This window comes from Enhydra lutris, unplaced genomic scaffold (genome assembly GCF_002288905.1).
Source record: "Enhydra lutris kenyoni isolate GAN:26980312 unplaced genomic scaffold, ASM228890v2 scaffoldscaffold59, whole genome shotgun sequence".
NCBI classification, from domain to species: Eukaryota; Metazoa; Chordata; class Mammalia; order Carnivora; family Mustelidae; genus Enhydra; species Enhydra lutris.
The window spans coordinates 6,294,106-6,312,763 of record NW_019154143.1 but is presented as its reverse complement, the minus strand read 5'-3'; the positions used below and the strand labels follow the sequence as shown (position 1 = coordinate 6,312,763).

Here is an 18,658-nt window from a genome sequence, read left to right as displayed (position 1 = left end):
TCTGTGTGGCTCAATCTGTTAAGCATCTGACTCTTTCGGCTCAGGTCATGATCTCAGGGTCGTGAAATCGAGCCCCACACTGGCCTTTGCACTGGGCATGGAGCCTGCTTAAGATGCTCTCTCTCCCTCTCCCCCTCTCTAAAAATAAATTGAAGTTAAAAAGTAAATGCAGAGGAAAAAAAGTAATAAATGCAGAGAGAGACAGAGAGAGGGAAAGAAACAGAGGTGCCTGCCTGAAGAGAAAGTTTGGGGTAACAAGTTCTGAGTCAACACTTTCTACTCCTTTACTTTGCAAGACTGTTTGGATTTTTGTGATAAGCATATACTATTTCTACAGATATCTAAAATTTTCTAATTACAAAAGAAAATTATGTATCTATAATGAAAACACAGTAAACCAACTTCCATGAACACGTGCAAAAAAAATATCCCCAGCACCCTTTGCACCGTGTTTGTTGGCCACTGCAGGCCCTCACCCACTGCATTTCTGTGCCCAGCTCCTGTTCCTGGCTCCCCTTCTTAGGAGTTTTTATTTCCTTTTTAATTTTCTTTCCCCCAGAGTTGCTGATGGAGTGATCAAAAGTGTATTATGGCAAACACTTCAAGCTCTTAATTTCTGTCATAAACATAACGTAAGTAACATTTTCCAACATATTTGTTAATGTCTTCTTTTCTTCTAAATAGCTCAGGGATCACCTTAAAGAGCTAAAGATGGAGGGAAAGGAAGAAAGTCACAAAATATGAGAAACGTAATCCATGGCTTTTTTTTTTTTTTCCAATTTCCCTGAAAACCAAATATTCCTTATGAATTAGAAGCTTGTGTGAACTCAGTGTTCCTTCTGCCCATGGCACTTGGTTTGATTTTGTTTTTATGTTTTTTGAGTCTTTTATTCTCCAACAGGCCCCCTTCCTCTATCCTTTAAAATATATATATATTTAGCATTAGTTTTTTAGATCCATTGTTCTCAAACTTGATCATGCATCAACACCCCTGGAGGTCTCATTAAGATACGGTTTGCTGGGCCCACCCGCAGAGTTTCTAATTCCATAGGTCCAGGGTAGGGCCCCAAGAATTTGCATTTCTAACATTTGCCCAGTTAATACTGAAGCTGCTGGTCCAAGAAACACACTTTGGATACTACTGTGTTCTAGAAATCATTGCAGCTGATTGTTTTGTATGTGTTATTTAACTTGTTCTTTCACCTGTATTTCCAGTAAATTAGTCTTCGTGTCTAGAGACTTGATCATTTCGGGTTCAGTTTTTCAGACAAGAATATTTCATATGTAATGCTGTACATGTCTTCTTGCGTCAACATCATGAGGCATATGTCAGCTTGTCTCACTTTTGATCATCTTGAAATAGAGTAGTGGGTTTAAGAGCTATTAGTTTGATCCTCTCCACTATGAATTTCCTGGTCAACCTTTTTACTTGATGACTTTAGCCTTCATTGATGATGACTGCCTGTATCTAGTATTTCATTAGGGTTAAAAGACGGTGATTTTCAAATTCTATTATCTCTTCTGCATTTATTAATTTTAATTCTATGGAGAAGAACCCACCCTGATGGACTGTAAAATATACTGTAAAATATACTATTCAGAATGATAAGTTCGTATCTTAGCAGCCTCCAAGAGTGAACAATGAAGGTTTTAGAGGAATGTAAGCATCATTACAAATTTATAGATCTTATACATTTGATGTATTTCAATCCTTTGCAATCATGGTTCTCTCTGATGTTCAAATTGTCCCATCTTGGGCCAATGGGAGCTTCTTTAAGTTGGTTTCTGGGGAATCATTGCTATAATGATAGTTTTTAAAAAATAACTCTAGACCTTTTGAGTTGGTGCCTAGAGAGAGGCAGTACCTGGGCAGGGATACAGGCTACCAATATGGTCAGTTTTGATGCCAGCAGAATGTCTATCATAGTCTAGGATTGCTGGAAAAGAATGCAAAATCATGGAAATAAATTTCAATACTTAGAGGAAGCTTCCCTTAGTTTTAAGAAAGTCAATGAAGAGTTTGTTAGGAACAATCAAAAGCTTACATTTTCTATTAGTAAAGTATTGAGCTGGGGCACCTGGGTGGCTCATTCGGTTAAACATCAGACTCTTGATCTCAGCCCAGGTCTTAACCTCAGGGTGGTTAGTTCAAGCCCCGCATTGGGCTCAATGCTGGACGTGGAGCCTACTTAAAAAAAATAAAAATAAAAAATATTTTGTTCACAAGATACATAAGCCTGGTCTTCATGATGCAAATGCTTTCAAATACATACTAAAGATGACACTGAATTAAAACCACATCTCTGGGGCACCTGGGTGGTTCAATGGATTGGGCCGCTGCCTTCGGCTCAGGTCATGATCTCAGGGTCCTGGGATCGAGTCCCGCATCGGGCTCCCTGCTCAGCAGGGTGTCTGCTTCCCTCTCTCTCTCTCTCTGCCTGCCTCTCAGTCTACTTGTGATCTCTCTCTGTCAAATAAATAAATGAAATCTTTAAAAAAAAAAAAACCACATCTCAGGGCACCTGGGTGGCTCAGTCAGTTAAGCGCCTGCCTTCAGCTCAGGTCATGATCCCGGGGACCTGGGATTGAGCTCTGCATCAGGCTCCCCACTCAGCAGAAAGCCTGCTTCTCCCTCTCCCTCTGCTGCTCCGCTGCTTGTGCTCTCTCACTCTCTCTCCCTTTCAAATAAGTAAATAAAATCTTTTTAAAAATTAATTAAACCACATCTCTGTTTCTTTCTACCATGTTATCAGAAGTATTAAAGCTTACCTAAGGTTCTTGTAGGAGTCTTATGGGTAATTAAAATTATTTTTTGAAATTCTGTATACCATAAGTGTTTGTCCTTTATCTCTGTAGTCAGACACTTTCCTCTGTACTGGGTTATACACTTGAATGCAGTGTCTGTGCTGATTTCTCTTTGTATCTCCTCAACACCTAGCATGGATCTTTTTATATAAATATTTATTGAATAACTGGATGAATGAATGAATGAGTCATACAACTTACCTACTAGTTGTGACTTACTATTCCCACCAGACCCAAACATTATTAGAGCTCAATGCAACTGCCATCATTTCTCTCCTCAGAACAACAGGTTCTGTATCTTAAGTTTTAAAGCCTCCCGTTGATAATCCATGACCTCTATTAAAAAAAGGATAATTTTTCAGATGAACTTCCCTCCTCCAACATGGGAATTATTTCTGAACTCTGGTTATGCTATGGTTAGCCTAAAGTGCATGCAAAGGAAAAAATTTAGGTCAGATGAAAGCTGTTACAACACTACATCTAAAATCTTTATCCTCTCCTTATTTTTAAAGGAACCCTCATGATATTCTCAATAGAAAAGGCAATCTGCCCCAATGGCGTTGCTGAAAATTCACAGCTTTCAACCTATGGAGACCATGACTACCTTATTCTCTCCAGAGTGGTGATCCTAACCAAGACAAGGAAGGTTAAAGTAATAAGGGATTAAGGTCTTATTAATAGAGACCACCTGGAAGCTCATTAGAAATGCAGAACCTCAGGCCCACACTAGATCTACTGAATCAGAATCTGCATTTTAACAAGATCTCCAAGAGATTCATATGCTTATTATATTTGAGAAGCACTGGACTTAAGAAAGTCCAGTTCTTTCTTTTTGTTCTTTCTTACCCTCTAACATTGCTAGAATGAGTTAACTAAAGTGACCCATTTAGTGTCATTATGAACTCGTGGATTTGTGTATACCTGATATATGAGACAAAAAGAACTTCCTCTCAAAATGACAAAATTGCAGTGACTTCCAGGATGTGCGTATCAGGCTGCAACATCCATCATTATCTGGTTAATACTAATGTTCTGGTTGTGAAGAAGGAAGTCCTTTTCCTCACTGCTGTATCGGTATCCATCTCTAAAGCTCAAAGAGGACAACCTTCTGAGATAATAGAAAACTATTATTTAGGAGTGTCTGGCTGGCTCAGTTGGTGGAGTGTGCGATTCCTGATCTTGGGGTCGTAAGTTCGAGCCCCACGTGGGGTGTAGAGATTACTTTAAAAGTAAAATCTTTAAAAAAGAAAAGAAAACTATTATTTGATCAGGTTGTACAAGAAGCAATTTGTGAAAGTTCTGGAATTTCTTAAAGTTGAGGGTCAACCTCTTCTTATTGACTTGCGAGCCATTAAATATGAGATTACACATTAGCCAAAATAACCCAACTTGAACAATATTTTCTAAATGCTGTGTATGCAACCCAAGTTATTTTAAAAATTAAAAAAAAAAAAACAAACCTGCTTCTGTCACACTGACTTGCAGGTTTTTTGGTCTTTGGTGTAAAGCAAGCTGATTGCCAGAGGCACCGTGAGTGCGCACTGAGCACAGCTTGGCAGCAGAGAAAGCGAATGCGGTATGACTAAGCGTCTGCCGTTCTCCGTGCTTGACTTCCTACTGTTCCAGGCAGTTTTGCCCTCTTTAGCTTTCTTCAGTATCCTCTTCCCCTCTATCAGTAGCTTCTCTTACCTGTACCTACACCAGTAATTTTTCTGTTTCCTTGGGAAACATCAGTACTTGATTTGACTTTGTGGGTTTTTTGGTGGAAAATAAATTGCTAAAAATTTCACATGGATTTGCATTAGATCCAAAAATTGTATTTAAATAGGCCAAAAGACTAGTGTCGATTTAAGTCTATTTCCTTGATAATGGCACATGTAGTCCAGAAATTTTAGAATTTGATGCAAACTCTCTTGGGACATAACCCATTCCTAGTAAGTCACCGGCTATTGTCACTGTTGTCACTAGGACTCAGAAGTGTTCATCCGAGTTTCGTAAATGTGTTGCTTAAAAGGCAGGACCTCAAAACTATGTTGGTTTATGCTACAGCGGTGTATTTTTTAAAAATCAGTATCTAAGGCCTTAGGACTTTAAAGAGGCCTAGACGTTTCTTCTGTTGGTCATACCAATTATGAGATAGTTGACAATAACTGAGACTAACTAGGAACAAGCTTCTACTACCACTGCCATTTTTGTGACCTAAAATGAATTTGGGACTCAGCCTTTTCTCTTCCCAGATAGCTACCACAGAAGCAAAGAAAAATTACTTCAGAATTGTCAATGTGGCAGGAATATATAAAGGGACTGACAGAATACAGAGGAGTGAGGCAAAAGGAGCCGGTTACTGTGACACTCAATCCAGAGACCCTGTCAGTGGCCACCTGCCGTCACAAGGTAGTGGCAGGAATGAAGGAATTCACGCGCAAGGACTGTGGAAAGGACAGAGCTCTAGATGAGGGCTGAGCACCATCTGTTTTGTCGCTTTGCTTGTCTGGGAGGGGGAAGAACTGGAAAGATAAAGTGCTGAAGAATAGGGCCTGAGTTGTGTTCTTGGAGGGCCTCCACACCATGAAGCGGCCACTTCTGGAAGAACAAAGAGTGAGGCTCACACAGCCTGCCTTACCCTAGCGTGGCCCTCGCACGTCCAGCAAGGAGCACGTGTTCCATTCAGGGCCTTTACAGCAGTGCAGCACATTGTGAGGTCCCTGCCTGCAGAGGAATAGTGGGAGCCTCTGTGAGGGGAGAATGCCTCACGGGGGTGTCCTGCTCTCCCAGGAGGGACCCCGGCCGACAGCGCTGTGTAGTCATCTCTCAGGAGAGCTGCTAATGCTCCCAGCTTAGCTCACTGCTGAGGAAGTAGCAGTGGTCCTTGTCCCCTGATGCGGAAGCCTCAGCGTCTCTTGAGCAGTAGGTGACCATACCTCCCAGCTTACCCAGGACAGTTGTGGTGTGGTCCTGTTGCCCCTGCGTAATTAACTAGCAGAGCTCCTTTCACATATCCCAATTTGAGCAATAAATAATATGGTCACTCTAGTTATAAGTCGATTTTTTAAGCATTTTTTTTGTTATCATACAAATGTTTTTCCAATTTCTCAAATCTGTAATACTTATTCAACCTGAATTGGGATTCCTGGGTGGCAGTTCTTATCAGAGGTACACTGAGTCTAATCTCATCTAGAGTTTTACTTCTTGCAGCTTAAGTAGAGCCCATAAAATGTGGAAGAAATAATTGCATGACACGGCCTTCTTAAAAAAAAAAAAGTTTTCTTATCCAACAATTATAATTTCAATTCCTTCACTTATATAGCAGCATTCTGACTTTTTTCTTTTGGTGGGATAAGATTTACAAGTGAAAATTTGCCAATTAAAGTTTTTCTAGAAAGATGAAGGAAAAGCATCTTTATCTCACAAGCTGTGTTTATCATCTAAACTAATATTTAATGTTTATTATCTTTGTAATTTGATGACCCAGAGAAATAATCAAATATTATCTTACAGTGTATTCACAGAGATGTAAAACCTGAAAATATTCTAATAACTAAGCAAGGAATAATCAAGATCTGTGACTTTGGGTTTGCACGAATTCTGAGTAAGTAGGAATTTTTCACTTACCTATCCAGTTCAGATGATTATGAAATGATACAAACTCTTACTTGTTTTAGATATTGAACAGATGCTAAATGTGACACTGTGATTATTCAAAGAGGAAAAGTTCACTTTTACCTTTTACCCAGTACCTTAATTCGCTCTGCAATTCCATTCCACTCCATTCCAGTCGAATTCACTGGATGTCATGTTTATGTGCTTTGCCTCACAAAGGAAAAGAATTATAAGATGCATTTCTGCTCTTCATGCACTTATAATCTGAAGTAAAAGAAACAAAATACAATACAAGATGGTTCACAATGAAGTACAAAAGCGAGGGTGAGGTGGTTCCTTGGAGGCAGACATTACTGTGTCCCAGAGACGTCAGGAAAACCCTGTGGGGTTCATAAGACTAGAAGACTAAGCGGAAAATTCTGGAGAGCCTTCAGAGACAGTGCTAAGATAAAGGAAGTCATTCCACACTGGTGGGGGGGGTGGGGGTTGGGAACCAAAGGGAAAAGGGAACAAATCATTATTCCTCCCTGAATCTAGAACTGTATGGGAGGCAAAAACCCACTGCAAGGTAGGTGTACACAACCACTACTCTGGCAGGACAGACACAGGGGGCTTCACAGTGCACCTGGAAGTTGGCTTCAACCTGAGGTTACACTACAGAAACCCTCACTCCTGCCCCCCCCTCTGGGTGGGCCAACACATGTGTTCACTAAGCCGAGGCACCCTTGGGAGTTGAGCTGACAGTCTGAGCGCACAGTGGAAGTATTTGGGCAGTTGGGCCTTTGCTGCCTCCAGAGTGAGGAGTGTTGTGGCCTTGGAGTTACTGAAGCTTGCCTGAATGCCTGACCTGCTCCACATGTCACAGGAATGTGACCCACCTGATCTGACTGACGCATTTGCAGTTCCAGGAGATGCCTACACTGATTACGTGGCGACACGGTGGTACCGAGCTCCGGAACTTCTTGTGGGAGACACGCAGTACGGTTCCTCCGTGGACGTATGGGCCGCTGGCTGTGTTTTTGCAGAGCTTCTGACAGGCCAGCCACTCTGGCCTGGAAAATCAGATGTGGACCAGCTTTATCTGATCATCAGAACACTGGGTAGGTGTTGCATTTTATGGCTTACAGAGCTGCTCAATTGTTAGAGAGATAGGACGTCACTGTACCGAACAAGAGCCTTCTTGCTTCTCCTAAGTGCTACTCGGTTGCTTGTGCTGGGTTGTTGCCAGAACCCAACCATTTTCTCCATGTGGAGTCATGATTCTGCTCAGCGAGTGGCTCTCAGGTGCCTTTTCGAGTCAAGTCAATTAGCCTTGGAATAACTATCCACTTACTTTCCATGTCAGGCTAAGACAGGGACAAGGATAGGAGTCATGTGCATAGAGCAGACTCAAAGAGATATTTGATCAAATGTCATTTCTGCCCACTGCAAAGGAGGGCTTTCCCCCCTTTACTCTAGAGCAGGAGTCAACAGACCTTCTACAAAGGGCCCAATGATAAATATTTTAGTTTTTGTAGGCTATACTGTCTCTGTTGCAACTTCTCAACTCTGCTACTTTGTACAGCACTTAAGAATTTATAAATTACTTTCACACACTTAATCTCTCCCAGTCTTAAGAAAAACCCATTAAGGATTATAATATTTTTAATTGTGCCTATGTTACAAGTGAGGAAACTGAGGCTCAGGGAGCTTCCATGATTGGCTTGAAGTCATATAAAAGTTAGATGCAGAGCAGGAATAGGACTCAAGGAATAGGACTCAAGGGCCCCTTCCATAAGCTTCCACCATGTGTCAGCATCCGTGGGCAGTTGAAAGAGGATGTGACCCAGAAGGTTGGCTGCAGCTTTACACGAAGCAGCACGGACACAAGGAAAGTGATACATTTACACACCCAATGGTATTTATTAATCCCTGCCCCAAGCCTATCCTGACAGCCCAACTCCTGGGCAATGGAAGCCCTGCTCTTTGGTCTGATGCTGGTCCCTGTTTGGTTCCAACACATTCTTTCCGAGAATTCTACAGCATGAAAAATGTAGGGTAGAGGATCACCACAGGCCACATGTTAAGTATATATTGTTTGACTGATTGCTGAAAAGGACTGTGGAAATTTACATTAAGCAGACATGAGACAGACCTGAGTTTGAATCCTGCATCTGTCCCTTAATGACCATGTGACTTTAACAGGTTATTGAACTTCTAAGCCTCATTTCGCTCATTAAAAATAGCAACTACTGTGAGATAGTTATGAGATCTGTTGTAAAGCCCTCAGCACGGTCTTCTTGCCTCATCTTCTGGCGGGAGCTGAGTGGCAGACCGAGCCACACATGGCAAAGAGAGTTGCATGGGAGGATCGCCCCTTCCCTGAGGAGCCTCGTTTTTGCAGTGACTTGCTCCTCCCAAATCTGGAAGTAATGATCAGGCTCAGTATTTCTTGTATATCTGGACTTCAGAAGTTAATCTTTTAAACATTTTCATTTTTATTAAATTTGTCATGAGTTACATGGTTTGTATTTTGCAGGAAAACTAATCCCAAGACATCAATCTATCTTCAAAAGTAACCAGTTTTTCCATGGCATCAGTATTCCTGAGCCAGAAGACATGGTAAACTGCTCAATCTTGGATATTTTATTATTTGTGTTGCAACTTTCTTTAAAGGGGTATTTTTTTTTAAGTATCTCTACTTTTGGCTCCTGTCTTCCTTCTAGCACATTGACACAGATCAAAGAAGTTGTATAAAACAGCATAAATTAACCAAGAGAATGCTTTAAAAATCTACTTGCCCTATCTAGTCAAAGATTAACTTAATGTTAAATTTGAAGTGGAGATATATTTAGTTCCTTACAAAAATACCTTGATCCTTTTAGTCAAAATACTCAGTACCTTTCCCTGAAGTAATTATCTACTGTTTAACAGTACTTACTGTAGTCTTCTTTATTTTGAAAACATGCATTCTCGATTTTTTTGGCTTATAAAACAAAGCTCAAGTCCATAAAAACAATTTCTTGGTAATGGATATTTTCAAGTGGAAAGTCATTCTACAAAATGATCTTCATTGTATCCAAAATCAAAACTCCAAACCGGCTTCTCCCTCTCCCTCTGCTTGTCATTCCCCCTGCTCACTCGCTCTCTCTCTCTCTCTGTCAAATAAATAAAATCTCTAAAAAATAAAATAAAATAAAGTACTGTTGTAGGATTTCAGGGACACTTGGAGCTCACATTTACCAAGCATCAATTGCAAGACATTGTGAAATTTAAAAAATAATTCCAGTTTTTGTCTTTTAAATCTTATACTATAGTGTAAAATTATATAAAAATAGAACTTTTAAAAAGTCCTTAAAAGGAATCATCTAACCTACTAGGGGAGGTCTTTCTCCAAAGTGTTCTTATTTCTAATATAGTCAGAATAAACATAACTTTGTTGTCATGTAAACTGAAATTCTTTATTTTGTTTTCTAGGAAACTCTTGAAGAAAAGTTCTCAGATGCTCATCCCATGTCTTTGAATTTCATGAAGGTACTTAAGAATCAATTATAACCATTGCTGCCTGCAAAATGTAGTAATTGTAGCTAGTAGCTCTGGGAGGGATTGACAACAGGGCAGATAATGCCAAGTAGTCACTGAAAATAATAAGGAACTATAAAATAATTATAGTTAAAGAACATCAGTAAGTGAAAGACTAATCTTTCTAACATATCCATTAAAACTAGTCAAAGACAGAAGAGTAAATTAGCATTTGCTGTCATGAACACTATTACTTCTTTTGCATTTATTAAGAAATTTAACTGTTAAGTCCGTAAATTTATGAGGATGAAGGTCTAGAACAGTACTGTCCAATATCGTAGTCAGTAGTTATATATTACTATTGAACACTTGAAATATGGCTAATTAGAATGAAGATGTACTAGATTTCTAAGAAAATTGCTATAATAAAGAATATTAAATATTTCACTCAGAAGTTTTATGATATTAATTACATGTTGAACTGATTACATTTTAGATACATTGGGTTAAATAAACTTTAAAATCATTATTTTAAAAAAATTGGTAGACCAGGCAAACTCAGAAACATGCAGACACCAGATATAGCTCTTTCACTAGGCCTGAAAGAAATAGTCAAACAAAGCACAAATTCTAATAAAAAGCAGAAGAAATTCACCTATGACTAGTCTGCCATTCATGCTTAACCAACTGTCCCATGCTAGAAGATGTGACTCTTAAAACCACTGTGGATACTGAAAGCTCTTACTGGGATACAGATGAAGATATCAGTAACAGTGTCTATTTTTAGCAACCAATTAAGTTCTATCTATAGCAGTGGTTTCCATATTATTCATCAAAATGACTACTCATCAAAATGGGCTTTTCAAAAATATACATTCCAGTATCTAACCTCAAGAGCTACAGAAGCAAAATCTCTGTATAGGACCTTGGAATTTGTATCTTTAAACATCCCCCTAGGTGATTATGATACACAGCCTAGCTCAGAAGTTACCTGATCTAGAAGGTAGAGCCACCTGGATGACCTAGAGTCCATTGTGTAGACTAGCCGTTGTGCTAGTGGTGGTCGCTGCCAAGGTGCTATCCAGGGTGCTGGATTCCTTTGGTCTGAGTCCTCCTGAAAGCCTGACGTCTGTACCCTCAGACAGCACTTACCAGAACTTTACTGGCCCTCAGCTGCCTTCTCTCTGTCTCCCTGCTCTGACCTACCTTAACCCAGCACTCTGCATGCCCTGTCCTAGAACTCCAGTTTCCCAGCCTTGTTCTGGACAGGCCGTTCTGACCCACCTGCACTTTAGCAAGACCTCCTGCGGTGAGGGTGTCTGTCTGTCCAGCACTGCAATCCCAACCCATTCTCAGGTGCCGGCCAAACCTTCTGCTGGTTACTCCTCTAACCAAGGACAGAGAAAACTTCCTGGAAGGCAATTCCAGGGCAGAAAAACTCCAAGGTCTAGGACAAACCCCCTGTCATTAGTTCCAAAGGTGAAGTGCCTTATTTGTCTGCCCAATTCTGGATGAAGCTAGTTTTGTCACTCAACCATTTGATTTATACCTGTAATGTCTGACCAGACCCAAGGATTCTCTAAGTGCATCAGGGGTTGCACTGCTGCATGGGTCACACCCTATCTCCTAGATTCCTGCTCCAGGCTAGATGAAGAAAGGCTTTCTTTCACTAATTGCAATTGAGACATCTTTAATAACAAATAAGACCCAGGTCCCATAACAGGTAGTCATCCCATGGGACTAGGGCATCATCTATGCAGGCATCTGCTCAAATGGGTGAAGTGCCAGCCAATGACAGTGCCAAAGCCAGTGGTGGCTTGGAGTAGCCAATCTACAGCAGAGCTTGTGTGTTTCTTTTTAGTAGGTTTTAAATGAGACAGCAGACACAGTATTATTTATTTCTCAGTTGCTTTCATAGCAGTAACATCTTATCACTCTCTCAGTTTAATCTGGCCAGAGAAGAAGTCTGTAGGCTCCTGGAAATATTTTTAAGGCTTTTCTGTGAAATCTGAAGTTTCAAGAAAAGGATCTTGACATGTACTTTGCAGTTCCAATTTCTTTCTTTTTTTTTTTTAAGGTTTTATTTATTTATTTGACAGAGAGAGATCACAAGTAGGCAGAGCAGCAGGCAGAGGGAAAGGGGGAAGCAGTCTCCCTGCTGAGCAGAGAGCCTGATACGGGGCTCGATCCCAAGACCCTGAGACCATGACCATGAGCCAAAGGTAGAGGCTTAACCAACTGAGCCACCCAGGTGCCCCCGCAGTTCCAATTTCTTATCCCTCATCTTAAAAACCTTTCTCTTGTTGGGGACACTCTGATCAGGGAACACCTCTGAAAATTCATCGGCCTCCTGGTGTATAGAAAGGTATTAATCTAGGCAGCCAATAACTCAGAAGCCTCAACTCCACCCAATTCATCTCATTACTTCTAGAACTGACAAAATAGGAGGTCATTCTCGCCCAGGTCCCATGGAACAGCTCAGCATTAGCAGCCTCTTTTTAGAATCTAAAAATGTTCTTTAAAGTAAAAACCAATAGGTATTTAATAGACTGTATTTCAATAGATTGAAAGCCCGTTAAAGAAAGTTGATGAATTCAACAAATTATTGGAAATTAAACTGATAGGACTTAGTTATAATTCAGATCTGGGGAGTAAGTAGAGGAGGGCCGCAACCATGAGATATCTGTTCCAGTTTCCTAGAGCTATTGTAACAAAGTACCACCAGCTGGGTGACTGCAAGCAACAGAAATTTATTCTCACAGTTCTGGAAACTAGAGGTCTCAAACCAAGGTGTTGATAGGTGTTGATGCTCTCTCTGAAGTCTTCAGGGTGGGTCCTTCCTGGCCTCTACCAGCTTCTGGTAGCTCCAGACATTCTTGAGCTTGTGAAAGCAGAACTTCAACTTCTGCTTCTGTCTTCTGGTGTTTTCTCTGTGTCTGTCTTTGCACTACCTTCTCTCTTATAAGAACACCATCCCATTGGGTTAGGGCCCAACCTGTTCCAGTATGATCTCATGTTAACAATTTACATTTGCAAAGACCCTATTTCCAAACAAGGTCAACATGATACAGTTCTGGGGCTTAGGGCTTCAACATGGTTTGGTGGGAACGCAAGTCAATCAGTAACAGTGCCCTTGAGATAGAACTGTTAAGTAGACCACAGCATATGTGGGTCTGGAGTTCAAAGGAGAGGTCTGGACTAGAAATATACATGTGGAAGTCTCTGATAAACCTTAGTAATTGAAGACTTAAGAATCAGTGAGATTATCTGGAAACAGAGAGGAGAAAGGAGAACCTAGGACTGAGCCTGGAGGAGTCCCACCCACCCACTGTAAAGAAGAAGGTAAACTAACACAGGCTGGTTTGAGAAGGGGTGGTCACGAGGTAAGAAGAAGGAAAGGGAGGCATCAAGAAGCCAAAGGGAGATTCAAGGAGGAGGATGTGGTCAGTAGTGTCTAACATTGTGGAGATGAGAACATGATCTACCCACTGGATGTATGAATATGGAAGTCTAGGTATGAATAACAGAAGTCACTTAAGTGGAATGATGGAGGCAAAAGCCAGAACAGAGTGATGAAGAAATAGACTACCACAGTTTATACACAGAATCTTTGAATATAAGTCTTTCTGTGCTGGTTATAGTCCCGACAGTGTTAGGGTTTGAGGAGACAGACCCCAGTAGCAGTTATACTTAATTCTGGTAGGGATCATCAACATGGGCGTGGGTGGGACCTGCTTGGAGCAGGCGGCAGCTCTGGAGGGACAAGTGAACTTGAGTATGCCGAGCAGGACTGTTTCCTAAAACCAGGTCTAATCAGACATGGCTCTAAGGGGCAGGTGAGACTGTAGGGGTGGTGGCATTCGCAAGGGTCTCAGAGACCTGTCAGCTGGGGTTAGGGAGGCCCAGACACCACAGGGCAGCCGTGGCTGGGGCAGCCACAGTCGGCATAATTATCTGGACACCCAAATGCCTCAAAAATAAGTCTGTTATGTTGTAAGTGTTAATTCTCTATTATGGTCATAAGGCAAGAAATTTCAGGGCTCCTGTGCCTGGATGTTCTAAGGCGGTTCTAATTCCTTAGGGATCACGATCTTTCTCCATGGGAAAAGCCCCATTCTCGGGCCAAAGAGTATCAGGGCTTCTTGAAAATCTCTGCGACAGGATTCCACCAACCCTGCTGCTGCCAGAGTCCTCCCCTCTCTTGGAGGCAAAGCTAGAGGCTTGCAGTAGTCTCTAATATAAAGGGTCATGATGCTACCTTTTCCTTTTTGCCTCTAGTTATTCTTATATAAATATATACCAATTATCCAGGTTTTAGATTTGTTTCATTATGAAGACTTTATTTTTTTAATTTTTTAAAAGGTTTTATGTATTTATTAGACAAAGATCACAAGTAAGCAGAGAGGCAGGCAGACAGAGAGAGGAGGAAGCAGGCTCCCCACTGAGCAGTGAGGCTTAACCCACTGAGGCTCAGAGGCTTAACCCACGGAGCCACCCAGGCGCCCCGATTATGAAGACTTTAAAGACAGATACTTTAGCCATCTCCCTAAACCGGTGGTTCTCAAACTTGAGCAGGTATCAGAATCACCCAGAGAGCTTATCAAATGCAGACTGGTGGGCTCCCACCCCAGTGCTTTTGATGGAGCAGGAACTGCATTTACAAGAAGTTGCTCCAGAATGCTAATGCAGCTGGTCCTGGGATCACACCCAGTATCACACTTAAAGTGTCCCACAAACTATTTGCTTTGACAAGTAGTGAAAAGATGTCATTGGTAGAAACACCTGATCTATGGGATGCCTGGGTGGCTCAGTTAAGCATCTGCCTTTGGCTCAGGTCATGATCTCAGGGTCCTGGGATCACATCCCATATCAGGCTCCGTGCTCAGCAGGGAGTCATTTCCTCCTTCTGCCTCTGCCTGCCACTCCCCCTGCTTGTGCTCTGTATCTCTCTCTTTCTCTCTGACAAATCAAGTCTTTGAAGAAAAAAAAAAAGGAAAGAAACACCTGCTGTACTTGTAGCCCCCTTCCAGAGACATTGAATATTCAATTCCACCCTCAAGACTTTGAATGGCAAAAACAAAAAAAGTAATTATAGTTATTAACGAGTTTCAAGTACTTGATAATATACAAACCTGAAAATTTTCTTTTTTTTTAAGATTTTATTTATTTGACAGACAGAGATCACAAGTAGGCAGAGAAGCAGGCAGAGAGAGGGGGAAGCAGGCTCCCTGCTGAGCAGAGAGCCCAATGCGGGGCTCAATCCCAAGACCCTGAGATCATGACCTGAGCCGAAGGCAGAGGCTTAACCCACTGAGCCACCCAGGCACCCCAAACCTGAAAATTTTCTAAGCTCATATTTGTTCTAACAAGTTATTCAGTTTCAGGTCATAGTAACAAAAAAAAAACAAAAACAGGCCGCTCTTTTCACACTTTATTTTTTTCCAAAGGAGTGTCTAAAGATGAATCCTGATGACAGATTAACCTGTGCCCAACTCCTGGAGAGCCCCTACTTTGATTCTTTTCATGAAGACCAAATTAAAAGAAAAGCACGTACTGAAGGAAGAAACAGAAGACGCCAGCAGGTACCTCTGTTCAAAAGTTAAAGCGCTATAAAAATTATTCTTTTTTTTTTTCTTTTTCTGCCTTTCAAAGTGAGACTAGATGGACACCAAGACCTTTCTTTGCACTGGGTTAGTTGTATTTGTTTATCTTAATAAATTTTGGTGATTGATGTAATAAAACCATAAAAACTATGAAAATATACAAATTTGTTGCAAAATCTTATTCCAAATATACTTGAATCAAAGTATTGCTCAACTTTTTGCTATGCTGATTGGATAGTTCACCTGCCAGATCACGGACGCAAAATACAGCAACTTCATACAATAAAACCCCCCAAAACAGCAGGACTGAGTTTGAATGTTACCAAGGAATTCCAGGACCCTCTGTCGCCTCCAGACACACCATAAAGAAAACTCAACTCTTCCCTTCTTCTTACTGATGGCAGGCACCTAAGCCTGCCTTCCCTAGGCTTTTCCTCAAAAACCAAGGACAAGCTCTGGCAGATACTAAGAGATGAAACTCAAAGGTCTGAGAACCAAATTCTATCCTAAAATGTAGCCAATATCAACATCATAGAACAACATGATGAATATGACAAGCCTTGATTCTGCAGTTTCTCGGTTTACTATTGCTTTACTTGGTTTCAGAAAAACTTTGAAATTAAAACATAAGCCCCATGGAAGTAGATTTGTTTTGGTTTGGGTGTTACTTTTTATCTTGTGTCCCAGCACCTAAAACAGTGTCTGACCTATAGAAGGTACTCAGTAAATATTATCCAAATAAATAGCTGAACGCTGCTTATTAATAAAAAAAAAAATGTAACTTTCAAGTTAGCAGACGGACAATCATCCCATTCTGTTTGCTTCAGGGTCCACCTTGGATCTACTTATTGGTCATTTATCTTCTTATTAGCATGTCTACCATAAAGGAAGAAAGCAGGGGTTTATTTTTCAACCTTTTGATCATTAAAATCAAAGTTTATTGAGAAAGATCAAATTAATAAGATGACATGTTAAGATGATTTTCAAATTTTTACTACATAGACCATTTTATCTTCTACTGTTTTAAGTTATGTGTTTGCAGGTCAAACCCAATGCGCTTTGCTTAACCAAAAGATTAGGGTTTGCTCAAGTAAGTCTGAGCCAGCTGTTCGAAATGCAGGGTGAGCTGTGTGTAAAAACACTGTCCCCTTGGAAACATCTCACCAGATTCCCCATGCTCGGCCTGGGAGGGTGAACAGCAGCACTGCCCCATCCTGCCCCTAGGTTCCTAATGGCCGTTCTCCCAGCCTGGCCTGGAGGGTGGGGTGGAGAATGCTGCCCTTCCTGTAAGTCTGGAGACTTACACAGCTGTGTTCCCCATTCCTTAAAACCCGGTAGCCCAGCTGATACAGTTCAGGGACTTTATTTCTCCCAAAGGAAAAGGAGCACAAAGAGCAGCATAGACCTAAATAATCTCATTTACAGAACTTAGGTCATGTTATCTGTCCTTAGTCAACTGCATCCTGTCCCCACTTCATGAGGAAGACTTACTAGAGCCCCCACCATTGAGACCATGCCTAACCCTCTCCCGCCACCAGGTGAACTCTCTGGAGAGCAAGGCCAAGAGGAAGGCAGGGATGTCTTTCAGGTTCTGGTTTTCTTTCAAAACATGGGCCTCTTCCCTAAACGTTTTACCGTTATCAGAAAATAAACTAAAAATTCAAAAAGATCTTTTCATCCAATGTGCTTTCACTTTGTGAGTTCAAATTCCCCCCTGGATACCAACTTCTAGATCTCTGAGTGAGTAACCCAACAATTTCCTTAACACTAAATATTGTTTAGTATTGTTAGTAAAGAGGTATTAAATCTTTACTGTTTTGCCAAATATCCTAAAATTAATAATTTAAGATAGGTAGAATGTAGATGCTCAGAAATTATTGTCTAATAGCTGGTGGGTATCTAGCTTTTAAACACTGACTAGATACTCAGAAAAGAACATTCTGAAATAAATCAACTATATCCATGAGAATCCTAGAATAAGTAATAGAACCTAATTTTCAAGTATCAGCATATCACAATTTTAGGAAAGGTAACCCTGCTTGATTTTTAAATTGATCTCTTCTGACATCTTTGTATCATATGTATCCTTTTTGTTTTACCATCATTAAATCAAACTATACAAATAGGAGTTCTTTTCCATTTACTTTCTTATTTTTGTCTTGTTCTGCTATTAGAATCAACTGTTGCCTCTCATACCAGGAAGCCACATCTCCCCCACACCTGATGGAAGAAAACAAGTCCTCCAGTTAAAATTTGATCATCTTCCAAACATTTAGGAAAATGTTCTTTCAAGTGGAAAGTAATTTAATATGTACACATTTTTGTACAAGAGAGATAGGGATTCTCAGTGTTTCAAATGCAAATGAGCCATATGAAAATTAAGATGCCTTCTAGAATTGTTTTGCTCTGATCATTACTGATTCCTCTGCCCATGCTTTTTACATGCCAACTTTATCTTTTAGAACATTTTCTTTAAATGTTAGAGTCTGAAACTGCACATATGGAGGAGACATTTTCCATTTCATCAGAGCAGCCCTTCCAGAGGCAATTTAGAGAATTTGTGGGCCTGTACGTTGATTTTTGGAAAAGAGTTACATATGTCATTTTGGTTTACCTGACTACATAATGTCTTAGAGCATTACCAAATAGCTTGCCTAACTATTGTTTGTATAAGGAATGACATTATGTTTCTGCATTTTAATTCATAGTTATTGTAACCAGGTCTGTTGAGTAATGCTGGATTTTATATTGGTGTAGGAAGGGAACCTGGAAATGTCATGTAGGTTTATCCCTCGATTCCAGGGAAGACTCTACTTTCTCTGTCTCATGAGACATTGATGATTCCAATTTTAAAGCAAGCCAGAGAAAATTCCATACATTTACATAGCAAATAAGGAACTACGAGGAATTACCATCCTCAGAACATAATACCCTGTGATAATTGACTGCTGACTCTAATGCTGTCCTTTAGAACATCGTGGTTTCTTTTTCTTTTTCCTGGCTTGATCACCTCAGTGTCTAGATATATCCTGTTGGGTGTATGTCCTAAATATTTGGTTCAAGGTCAATACACTTCCAAACATTTGAATCCATAGCCTCTGTGAACTTGTGCAGCCCTAAACTTGTGTATCATGATCAGATCAGGTTTA

General features: G+C 40.6%; 1 protein-coding gene across 1 annotated transcript in view; it reads left to right on the top strand.

Annotated features, from left to right (window-relative positions):
• LOC111158487 (cyclin dependent kinase like 4) overlaps positions 1-18,409 on the top strand; it is a 29,900-nt gene extending 11,491 nt beyond the window's left edge. The window contains exons 3-9 of the mRNA XM_022520535.1: positions 560-632; positions 6,304-6,394; positions 7,308-7,505; positions 8,924-9,006; positions 9,862-9,918; positions 15,354-15,488; positions 17,684-18,409. Of these exons, the coding sequence (XP_022376243.1) occupies positions 560-632; positions 6,304-6,394; positions 7,308-7,505; positions 8,924-9,006; positions 9,862-9,918; positions 15,354-15,488; positions 17,684-17,785 (739 nt within the window). The 3' untranslated portion in view covers positions 17,786-18,409. The remainder of the gene's footprint in view (positions 1-559; positions 633-6,303; positions 6,395-7,307; positions 7,506-8,923; positions 9,007-9,861; positions 9,919-15,353; positions 15,489-17,683) is intronic.
• The last annotated feature ends 249 nt before the right edge of the window (positions 18,410-18,658 follow it).